The sequence below is a fragment of the Paroedura picta genome, chromosome 12 (assembly GCF_049243985.1).
Source record: "Paroedura picta isolate Pp20150507F chromosome 12, Ppicta_v3.0, whole genome shotgun sequence".
NCBI lineage: Eukaryota > Metazoa > Chordata > Lepidosauria > Squamata > Gekkonidae > Paroedura > Paroedura picta.
The window spans coordinates 50,244,610-50,256,668 of record NC_135380.1 but is presented as its reverse complement, the minus strand read 5'-3'; the positions used below and the strand labels follow the sequence as shown (position 1 = coordinate 50,256,668).

General features: G+C 46.8%; 1 protein-coding gene across 9 annotated transcripts in view; it reads left to right on the top strand.

Annotated features, from left to right (window-relative positions):
* The window catches only part of SPTAN1 (spectrin alpha, non-erythrocytic 1), an 86,373-nt gene that overhangs the window by 48,020 nt on the left and 26,294 nt on the right, over positions 1-12,059 (top strand). For all 9 annotated transcript variants that reach the window (XM_077306463.1, XM_077306464.1, XM_077306461.1 and 6 more), the window contains 10 exons: positions 775-973; positions 1,906-2,010; positions 3,919-3,942; positions 5,136-5,171; positions 5,746-5,793; positions 6,550-6,641; positions 10,679-10,823; positions 10,965-11,146; positions 11,247-11,346; positions 11,805-12,002. In XM_077306463.1, coding sequence (XP_077162578.1) covers positions 775-973; positions 1,906-2,010; positions 3,919-3,942; positions 5,136-5,171; positions 5,746-5,793; positions 6,550-6,641; positions 10,679-10,823; positions 10,965-11,146; positions 11,247-11,346; positions 11,805-12,002 — 1,129 coding nt within the window. The remainder of the gene's footprint in view (positions 1-774; positions 974-1,905; positions 2,011-3,918; positions 3,943-5,135; positions 5,172-5,745; positions 5,794-6,549; positions 6,642-10,678; positions 10,824-10,964; positions 11,147-11,246; positions 11,347-11,804; positions 12,003-12,059) is intronic.

Genomic DNA, 12,059 nt, shown 5'->3' with positions numbered 1-12,059 from the left:
CCTTCATTTTGGAAAAGAAAAATCCTCAGACAGGTTAGCTGCTTTTTGTCAGGGGCTTGGAGCCCGGTAGTTTGCTTCAGAGATTATGGACATGCCAGCATTTTTTAATCAAGAAAACAGGCTTGGCTTTCAGGAATATAATAAAGGGCATCCCATTCCCTTGGCTTCATGTTACAACAATAGTAGTTTATAAGTGTAGAGGGAAATGCTTTCCTTTGGAGAGCTGCAGCACCTGTTGTAAAGGGATGAATCTGTTTTTGCACGTAACAGCTGCAATTATGTTGAAGCCGGCATTTGAGACATGTAGTATATTTCAGTTGGGAGCACTCATCCCAAGTACCACATTCCGTTTCCAGGGGCTGAAAGATGGGAAACATTTCTGCTGAGTGACAAATGCACTGCCTGCAGAATAGCTTTGCAGGAGAAGTAATGTCGGCCTGAGGCTCCTGCATTTAGATACTCTGCATTAAATTGGCTTTCCCCGTATTGCAGCTCCATTCTGCCTTAGTGATGGCTTTGACTCTTAAGTTGTGGTTTGCTTTGCATCTCCGCTTCCAGAAGCCTTGTGTGCTTAGAGGCCCTGTTTCAATGTTCTGGCTTGTTTAGGAGGTAGAACCCTTCAGGGTTTGCAGTTGTGTGGCTTTGTAGAACACCTTGTTGTCACGAAGGCATTCCCTCCTCCCATGCCTCAAGTCCATGTGAAGTCATTTCCACGTATCAGTGACAGAGTTTTCAGAGCTGACTGGGCTCCCCCCTCTCCCTCCTGTCCTCCAGGTATCACTCTCTCCTTGAACTGGGTGAGAAACGTAAGGGCATGCTGGAGAAAAGCTGCAAAAAGTTCATGCTTTTCCGTGAGGCGAACGAGCTCCAGCAGTGGATCAATGAAAAGGAGTCTGCACTAACCAATGAAGAGGTTGGGGCAGATCTGGAGCAAGTTGAAGTGTTGCAGAAGAAATTCGATGACTTCCAGAAGGTGAGCTGTGGTGTCCCATGTGGGACTTCTTTGTCCTCCTCCAGAGCAAGAGTTTTCTGTCACGTTTATATCTTGCCCTTCTTCTGTGCTCTGGTATTTGAGAAACATCAGCTCCTGAAGAGAGTGAGCAGCCCACAATCACCCAGCTGCCTGCAAGCGGGCGCCGGGTCACACACCGCCACTGGCGCTGCCCCTCCCTCTGTGCCGCGGCGCTGGCTGTTTCAGACTTGAACGGCTGCTTTGGCGGCCGAAGCACACAACCCTAGTTTGGATCAGGATACCCTCTAAATCTATACAGCCTGTGTGCTCCTGCTCCGACAAGGCACTTGTCTAACTCAGCCATTGAGAAACCCCTGAAAGATTCTTCCGGCTTTGAGAAACCGCAGAAGTGGTGTGATCATGTAGAATGTAGCTGGGAAGCATAGCCCTTCCTCACCCCCTGCAGGCCCATCAGGGAGAGGGGGTTGACATGGCCATATATGGACTTATCTCCCAATATGATATACCAAGGCATCCCCTGCAAGTTGAACATCATGGGGCTAACGTAAGTATGGCCATTGGTCCGGCTAAGGGAAGAGGCATCTCAGTTAGTTTAGGCACTCCGATCTCTGACAGCATGAAATAGAAATCAAACAGAACACTAGTCCTATTCAAACCCACTGATCCAATAGTAGCACAACGGAAATGGATAAGCATCTGCTTTTTCTTTCTTTCATACGTTTTAGTATTGTTGGAAGATGAATCTGGTAAAATAAATACGAGATTGGGTGTAAGGAGCTGCCTTATACTCATTAAGACTACTGGCCTTGTACTTGACAGGATCTCTTGAAAGCCTCAAGAACACACGTTATGACCGCCTGCGGTTCACAGACTCCCTCTGGTGGAAACGTTTCCTCATGACTTTAACTTTCTGACTTTGCTGCTCTGTGCAGGATCTGAAAGCCAATGAGTCTCGCCTGAAGGACATCAACAAGGTGGCGGAGGACCTAGAATCAGAAGGACTAATAGCAGAAGAAGTGCAAGCGGTACAGCAACAGGTCTGTCCCCATCTTATTTGAGTCCAGCCACGTAAGAGAAAGGAGTCCAGTGGTCTCCGTTCCAGCGAACTGCAGCTGCAGATCAGTCTTTTGTCTCCTGATGGAGCTTTTCTGAGATGGTTTTGTATTCAGTTGCACTGAAGTTTGCTTTTGGAATCATAGAATCCTAGAGTTGGAAGGGGCATCCTGGGTCATCTAGTCCACCCCTTGCACTATGCAGGACACTCACAACCCTCTCGCTCCTTCACTGTCACCTGCCACCCCCTTGAGCCTTAACAGGATCAATACTTCAGGTACTGCTCTTGGCTCTTTGCAATATTTTCGCATGATGAACATGTGGGTGGCCGTCTTTTCCATCACAGGGTTTGCTGCAGATTCATAGGAAACACACAGCAACTTCTATAATATGTAAAGAGCCCTTCATCGGGTCGTATCAAGGATTTCTTTGGCTTTTTTGGTGTGTCTTCTCCACCCATAAATCAAAGAAAGTCCATCCTTTACTCTTAAGTCTGATTTTATAGGCTTAACCCCTTCACAGACCATTTTGCATAGTGAAACATCATTAGCTTTCCACATCTGTTTCTGTTTATCATCCAGCCTGATGATCCAAAATCTGCTAATGTGAGACATTTCCCTTTCGAATCTCCCTACGTAATAAATTGCACTAATACAGTGGTTCTCGGCCTCCTTACGGCTGCAACCCCAGCTGTGGTGGGGCGGGCGGGCGCGCGCTCAAGTGCAGAGCAATCTGGAGGCAGAATGGAGGCGCCCATTGCCATGGCTCCGTTGCCACCTGCCGTTGCCTGCTGCTGCCATCGTCGCAGTGGCCACCAACCTAGCAACCCAGTGGAAGGGGCCAGGCGACCCCAAGGTTGAGAACCACTGCACTAATATATCCAGAGCATCTGGGAATATTATTGGCCGATGAAATACCTTCAGGCCAAATTAAGGTAGAGACGAGGGCCTGGATAGCTACTTTTAAATTTTGGGTCAGACTCCATTTTAGAGTAGAAACTGGCAGCCTTTTAACTTGTCTAAAAAGTGACCCTCTTAAATTTTGATGGTTCCAGGCTATTGAACAAAAATTAGTCTCCATTGGCATCGATCTGAACTCCCTACTACCTCTGGAAGAAAAATGTATCTTCCGGATTATTAAACAGAGAATGTTAGACCACGAGCATCAGGAACTCATGCCTACCCAGCCTCGAGTCTGCTCACCAGCATTCTTTGGCATCACTATGCAGAGAAATATTATGCCTACATATTTGCATCTTCTTGATGACCCACCCCTGAGAAGAGCTTTTCTCCTGGCACAAATGAATGCTTTCCCCTCAAAGGTCTTAGAGGGAAGATTCCACCGTATCCCATACCATGCGAGACTCTGTCCGTGTGGTTCTGGCTGCCCTGACTCTGTCTCACACATTTTGTTAGATTGCCCCTTATATGAGCAGTGTCGGGATGACAGCTTTGTTGCTTTGCTGGGAAACAAGCCTTCTGTAAGTGAATCTATGACCTTGCAATTTCTGCTCTCTGACAAAGACCCAGAGGTAACCATTATAGTCGCCAGTGTCTTAACTAGGATGCTTTTATAATATGCTGCCTATTTTGTATTTTATCTTTTATAGTTTATCTAATCATTTTAAGATCTATTCGATTATGTAACCCCATGGCCTATTTTATTATTTCGTTGAAATTTTAAGCCCTATTTCTACATGTTTTATACATATTTTATGCCAATAAAAGGTTACTGACTGACTAAATACCTTCAGAAAATTAGGACATTGTAGAGTTCTGCCTGTCCTTAATTCAAGGCATGGGAAAAAGGCTCTTAACTTCCCCTTCCCAAAGAGTCCACATTCTCCTGGAGACTCTCACAGAAAGCTAAATAAGCATTTTCTTCTCTTCCAGGAGGTCTATGGAATGATGCCACGGGTAAGCCTCTTCTCTAGTATGTAACCATTGGCCTCTAAAAAACATCTGCTAAATGCATGTCATGCTCAGGCTGTGGCACCCAAGAGGAAGTGCATTAGGCCTTAGGCCTTCATTTATTCATATAATTTGTAAGCCTCCCCTCACTGTGTGGATGTGGGAAAGGGACATAGAATATTTGGAACAATATAAACAAGAAAGGATATAAACAGTTGACAGCACAACATGTGGGTTACCAAAACAGTTGAGGAAGGTAACAGCAACAGTTAGAGGCATACTGAATCTCAAAGTTGCCTGGTGAAGTACAGATTGTAGGGAGGTCCCCATCATTGGCCTCATAGAATCATAGTTGGAAGGTCCTCTAGGTCATCTAGTCCATCCCTGCACAATGCAGAAACTCACAGCTACCTGCCTGCCCATAGTGACCCCAATTTCATGCTCAAGTGATCCCCCTAATTTCAAACTTGTAGTGAGGTCAAACCTGATGAGATGAGGGGCATCCCTGAAGAGTTTGGGCATAAAGCAGGCTTGGGGAAATAAAGTGTCCTTTTTAAATGTACACATACTTATGTGAGTAGGTAAGAGAAGCTAAATCCTGCCCTTATTTGTCTGTCTTTGGTTGTTGCAAATACTCATGGCTCAGCTCACTGCAGTATCAAAAGTACTCTGGGTGTAAGAAAATGTGTAAAGAAACAACACAGTGAGTAAAGGAAGAATAGGGACAAAGCTTCCTCCCCTGTATGCTATTTAAGGAGAGAACACCCTTCTCACCTGTTTTCCACCTAGATAGACGCCAACTTACTCCATCATTCAGTGCTGTTTAAACAATTCTTTTATCAGTGTTTCTGTCTGCTTGAAATGTCCATCTCATTAACCCATTCATACCCCATTCTTGGTAAGATTGTGTGAACCCTGGAATTATTTACATCCCCAGCTCTGAACACCCACTTTCCAGTCCCAGTGCATGCTCACTCAGAAGTCTGTTCTGCCAAGTTCCATGGGATACGATCGCGAGTAAGAATTCATGGGGCTGAAGCCTTGCTTTTGCTTTTCTTGTTCCTCTATGGCTTTAGCCATAGATACAGCCTGTTTTTTAGATCTTAACCGAAGTGCTGGACAGTCGCATTCAACATAAGGGTGTGGTGGATTTTATTTGTTTGTCATATTTGTGAAGTTGTAATTGTTCTTTCCAACAGGATGAAACTGACTCAAAGACAGCTTCTCCTTGGAAGGTAGGCCCAGTAACTGGAATATGAACTAGCGCCATTCAAGTGGGGTTATTTATCTTATCAATGCATTTTTCTTGCTTCTGTGGTAAACCACTTTTATGACTATATACACACACACACACACACACACACACACACACACACTGAGCTCTCCTGGGGCCTCTTCTGCTTGTGGAAAGGTGGTTTTGTATTTTGTGTTGTGCACAAGAAGCAAACAGCCTACAAAGTTCTGCCTGCACAGCTTTCCACAGGAACCTGATGTCTTCTCCAGCCCCTCTGTGCTTCAGCACTTGCAGGGGAGTCTTTGCAGAAGTGCCCCCTCACCTACACACCCCATGTCCTTGGGAGTTAGTGAATAAGTCATTGCTTTCACACCAATGAAAAACAACATATTAAATTGGAAAAGTAACTTAAGAAAGGAACTTGCACAACAGGATTTGTCCCTTTCTCATGTACTAAGGTGGTTTGTGCGGGACGCTAGGGTGCTGACATGCATGCCACAGTGCATCCTTAATAACAGTGTTTGAGCCTGAAAAAGGCATACACCTAAAACACTTTTTCCCTCCCCTCTTTTTAGTCTGCGAGGATGATGGTGCACACTGTGGCAACATTCAACTCCATCAAGGTAAATCCTCAGCATCTTGCCCATTCTAAAGGAAACTGTTTTCTCTCCAGTGTTTAGCAGTAGGCATTTATCTCCTTCATTGCCCCTTTGAATTAAGTTGTCCAGAGGAGGGTTTCCCTTATCCAGTTGATCATAGGAGTTAACCAATTTATTAATCAATTGGCATAAATTTGCATATGCCTAAAATTGTTGCTTTAAATAAAAAGGCGTGCTTTGGTTTTAGATAGAGGCATAGCCCTGCTAGATGACAGCAGATGTCTGCGTGGTCCAGCGTGAACTGTTTCGTAAAGTGGTTGGCCGGGTTCTCTTATTACCCACCCCGAGTCTTCAAGGAAGGGCAGGATGTAAAGACCATTTCACATTCCATTCCACGGGATAGCTGTAGCCCTGGAGGCCTCCTCTGTTGTCCTCTGCAGCATCTGGGTGTCTCTGAATGTGAAGCTTCTATTTAGTCCTCACGGCTAATGCGATTGATAAACACGACCTCTGTGACTGTGTCTGGTGCTTTTTGAATAATCACATAAAAGCCATGCATGTTTCAGTGGACTTCAATGTAGCCGAGGCTTCCTCTGCTGAACGTGAGAGGAGGAATGTCTCTCTTGAGGTGGCATCTACTGTAATTTTTGAAAGTTCAAAATAGTTATCTCAGATGCATTTCCTTGTTAATCTGGGCACCTTTTTAGCTAACCAGACAAGTCCTAGAAGGAATGCCTGCAGATTGAAATGTTTTTAAGCTCTTCTTTCTTTGTCTTCCAGGAACTAAATGAGCGCTGGCGATCTCTCCAGCAGTTGGCAGAAGAGCGAAGCCAGCTTTTAGGCAGTGCCCACGAGGTCCAGCGATTTCACAGGTCAGAAGCTGTTCTTTTTCCGTGCTGGATGATAGGCTGGCCTCCTACTGGTTCTCTCTGAGGGGAGTTGCCATTCAGAGTTCCACCATTCATGACTGGTCAATATGTAAAAGGATCTTATGAAGGCTGTTCATATTTTTAAACTCTAAAAGTGAAAGAAGGGTTAAAGCCACCTGAATTTTAAATGAATGGGTATTTAATTGCCTTCTGAGAAAAAGCTGTGTTTAACTTCAGATGATTGATTGATTGACAATGTATGTTGGATCATGGTCCCCAAGGGCCATTACAACATTTGAGCAATGTTGGCCTCAACCAGGGCCAGAGCTTTCTCCATTCTGGTCCCCACTTGGTGGAATGAGCTCCCAGAGGGCTCCTCCGCCAGGCATTTGGCTGAGGTTGACCCAAACCACCCAAGCTCCCCCCCCCCTACGACCAACACTAATTGGTTTTACCTACTGGGTGCCAGTAAGAGTTGAACTGAGGCTCTCGCAATTTCTATTTTATAATGTTATTGTTATTTATTTATTTATTTAGATTTCAATACCGCCCAATTCTTTGCAGCTCTTGTTATGATCTTGTTATTACTGTTATAATATTATTACTGTTACCTGTTACCATATGTTAATTGTATCTCCTGTTTTCTGTAAATCACCCTGAGCCCTTCGGGAGGGAGGTATATAAATATAATAAAATAAATAAACAAATAAAACAACATTTAGAATCTGTATCTGTAACCGCTCCTGCGGAGCGGTATAAAAGCCCTAAGGGCAAGTTGGGAGGAGAAAGGGGTAGGCTCCATCTGTGATAAAAACTCGGAGGGCCGAATCAGGAGCCGCAAAGCGTCTCCTGATTCGCCCCTCCGAGTGTTGCTTGCCGCCCAAGGAGTCTATGGGGAGGTGCGCAAAGTGCGCCTCCCCATTGCCTGCTAGGCCCATCCTCCCGTCTGCGCTCCGCCGAGCCGGCCAGAAAGCCTCCCAACTTGCCCACCCACCCACAACCGAGCCTGCCGCGCTCCCCCCCTCTGACAATCGTCCCTCCGATCCCCCCTCTTATGCCACCCCCTCAGAACTCCCCCGCCCACGGACCCCTCACAGCCACACCCCTACCTTCCCAACCCACCTGAGAACGCCCGCCTGAACAACCTCCACGGCCTGCTCACTCAATCTCACGCCGCCGCTGCTCCATCCGGCCCCGCGCCCTGCCTGCCCTGCAGCCCTGCTACGCCCCAATGTCTCGCCGCGTCCACACCTGCGCGCCACGCTGCCCCAGGGTGGCCGCCACGGCTCCTGCCGAGCCCGCCTTCTCCCGCACACGCGCATTGCCGGGGGCCCGGCCAAGCCGCACCATTAAGGCAGCCCCTGCTCGCCCCACTTTGTTGATGCCTCCAGCCTTCCGCAGTGCCCAGCCACAGCCCCGGCCTCTCTAGGCCGTGCCGACGGTGTGCCGCGGCCCCGCACAGGCCTCCAGCCAATGCCGCCCGTTCCTCCGCCCCTCTGCCGGGAACACCAGCCGCGTTGCCGCGTCCAGGAGCCGCGGGTCCTGCCCCTGCCCGGAACCACGCCTCCTCCCCCTCTGCCTATTCTCCGGTAAGCTGCCAGGAGGGCCCTCTGCCCTTTCCCCCTTCTCCCCTTTCAAAGCCCATTTTTATAAATGGGCTTTGAGACTAGTTACAAAATAATTCAACAAAAATACATAATGGGCACCAGAAGCCACTTGTATTGGATAATGGTAATATGAACACAACATGGCTGCCGCAGAGGAGGAGATGAGATGTTGAGGAGTGTCCACACACATGTGCGCGCACACCACCACCACCACCACATTGTTGGCTTAGCTGGGACCAATGGCTATTTGGCTCCTCCCTTCTTGGAAATCTCCCCACCAGTGGCTATTCCTTCTGTTTCTGTTTTTATTCATTTTTATTCTGTATCTTTCTATCTTCTTGTAAGCCATTATCTTACATTATATATATTGCTTTAAGTGTATTTTGGGTTATATTCATCCCCTCAAGGCAAATTCAAATGTGGGTGGAAGAATGTTCCACTTTCATATGAGTCAGAAAATATCTAATGTTAAGAGTGGCTAATGGTGTTTATCTGGGGGATCTGAACAGCCTTCCTCTGCAGTGAGGTAAATGTTTTATTTATTTTTACTTATTATATTTATATACCGACCTCCCCTTGTGGCTCAGGGCAGTTTAAATATAACGCTAGAAACAAGAACGCACATATATTATCATTCAGGGTATTAGCAAATGAACAACAGTAGTAACAGTGGTTGCATAATAATTCATAACTGATATAACATAGCAACATTGGTCTAGGAACCGGCTTGGTCTGGGAGTGGCAATAAATATAAAATATAAACAAAATAAAACATTAACATATTAACTATAACCCCAAGAGTTGGTCAGTTCAGGATTCAGTTCAGGAAGGGGGGGTGTTCTGGGGGGTCCAGTGGATAGTTGTTGGTTCAATTGACCACAACCATGGACCCCCAATGCTGGCAGAAGAGCTCTATTTTGCAGGCTTGGCTGGGCCTGGAGTTCATAGAAGGTTCAGTGTGTGTGTGGGGGGGGTGCCTAGACGTATGGTCCCTGCCTTGCAAGTCCACTTGGAGGGGCAGACTTTAAATCCGTTAGATATTTTTGGTACAGACTATCTCTGTGGCCTTGGGGGCTGAGATGGCAGCGCCTGGAGTTAACTTTGGTTTCATAGAGTGAAAGGTGGGGGGTGGATGAGATCTGGAGGTTTTGCACCCAAAGTTGGGATCAGGTAGAATTATGATGGATGTGTTTAGGTATAGTGGGACTGACCCAATGTGCTTCAGTCTTGGCAAAACCTTAGAGATGTCCTGATTTACCATTTTCCAAATAAAGAGATTTGCCACAACGCTGTTATCGATAGGAACTACACAGATTGCTAAGATTCTCCTCCAGTAATGGCCACCAACAAAAAGCAGGAAACAGTAAGTGTTCCTGCCCCTTGCATGGTCAGCTCAACTAGGAAATCTCCCTTCTTCCCCTGAGATTCCCTTTGTATTTAGTGGCAGTCATTACATGTACTTTCATTCCTTTGAGCTGTTTTGCTAGCCAAATTCTGGCTGAAAAGTAGAATAAAAATTAGCATACAAAATATCTCCTTAAGAATTACTTAGAAGGCTTTAGACATAATAGTCAGCCAATGTGTGATCATTAATGCCTCCTTCTCAATGGAGGTAGACCCGCTGGCATCTATGCCAAGCACGGCTACTAGCACCCTTCCTGACTTCAGAACAGCTGGCCACAGTCACCTTCTGGTGCAAAATGCAGCTGCTAGGGTCTCACCAGAACTCATATCCAGCCTGCGCTGTGGCAGCTGCATTGGTTGCCAGTTGAATTCTGAATCAAGTTCAAGGTTCAGGTATTGACCTTTAAGGCCATTCATAGTCTGAGCCCAACATATCTCAGGGACCGTTTAAATACCTATGCCCATCGCAAGATCTTATGCTCTTCAAGTGCTAACAAATTGGTGATCCCTAGTCCACATATTCACCAGGGCCAGGGCCTTTTTGTCCTTGGCCCCTGCCTGGTGGAAAGGGCTCCCAGAAGAGCTATGGGCTCTGACGGAGTTAATGCAGTTCCACAGGGCCTGTAAGACCAAGCTCTTCCACCTGGTTGAAGCCAGGTGGAAGATTAAGGGAAGATCTTGGGTCCCTCTTCTGTTACTCTCCAATGATGTTACCTATGACCTCCTGAGTTGTTGGTTGCCTGCGGACAGTTGGGAAAGGGTTTCTTAGGAGAGTGGGGTAATCAGTTTTTATGCTGTATATTTTAAATTTTGTTATATTTGTTGTGAGTTTTCACAAGCTGGTTGTGCCAAGAGTGGCAGCATATAAACATAATAAATAAATAGATGCTAGACATCGCCACTGCTAGTTTATCCCCTAGCTCTCAAGAAGCAGACCCAGGCACAAAGTTATATAACAGTTCTTCAAGAAAGAGGAAAATGCCTGATGGTAAAGTTTTAATTTCATTTTTTGTCTTGCCTGTCTTGCAGAGATGCTGATGAAACAAAGGAGTGGATTGAGGAAAAGAACCAGGCCTTAAATACTGACAACTATGGGCATGATCTGGCAAGCGTGCAGGCCCTTCAGCGCAAGCACGAGGGCTTTGAGAGAGACCTTGCAGCTCTTGGAGACAAGGTGAGAGCAGAACAGTTTACAGTGCTGTCTCTGTGTTTTGTGAATGTATTATTGGGGAATCAGTGATGAGAATGATAAATAGCTTTGGAGAGGCCATTGCATTTTCACTGCTAAAGGTTTCCTACTTTCATGGTGCTGCAGGTGAATTCTCTAGGAGAGACCGCTGAACGCCTGATTCAGTCTCACCCTGAGTCTGCTGAAGATCTGCAGGAGAAATGCATGGAGCTGAACCAGGCCTGGAGCAGCCTCGGGAAACGTGCCAACCAGCGCAAAGAGAAACTCGGGGACTCCCACGACCTGCAGCGTTTCCTCAGCGATTTCAGGTCTGTTTCTCCTTGGAGGAGGGTTTAAGTTGGGCCCACTGAGAACTGGTTGCAGCTTCTGGACTCAGAACACTTGTAATTCCATGCATGCCTTTTGCAGGGACCTCATGTCTTGGATCAATGGAATCCGGGGGCTGGTCTCGTCAGATGAACTGGCAAAAGACGTGACTGGAGCAGAGGCTTTGCTAGAGAGGCACCAGGTACCTTAAACAAGCTTGCAGCCACACACACTGCCTCCTTATGCTGGCAAGTGTTCTGGCCCTGGAATGATGCCGTTGCACGTGATGTGCTGGGAGAATGCTCCGTCTGGAGAGCCTTGTGGGGATGGAAGGAGTTGCTGGCAGGGCTGCCCGCCATCTCTTAACGTGTGTCCCAAAGCACTTTTTGGTCTCATCAACAGCAGATCAACCAATTCAGCCAAGTACTGGTTTTTCCTGCCAGTAAGAGCCTGGCATCTGATGCCGCAGCAGGCAGAGCAGCCCTGCTGAATGAATAGAGAGTATGCTGTCGCCTTTGAGCCTCAGAGTAACAGAAGAAAGTTGGTCTATATAGTGAAAATCTGGTTAAAGTCACGTTTGTGTCCACCGTTGGAAATGTGTTACCCAAACAAAATGCTGCAGTTGTTGTTGTTGAGCCAATGCCTGTCACTTTACCATAGGAACATCGCACTGAAATAGATGCCCGAGCTGGCACTTTCCAGGCGTTTGAGCAGTTTGGGCAGCAGCTCCTGGCACATGGCCACTACGCCAGCCCAGAAATCAAAGAGAAGCTGGACATTCTGGATCAAGAACGGACTGATTTGGAGAAAGCCTGGGTGCAACGCCGGATGATGCTGGACCAGTGCCTGGAGCTACAGGTATCCCTGATTTGGCTAAACCATGTCCTTCCAACGGAGAGTTTTGTGAGCTGGTCA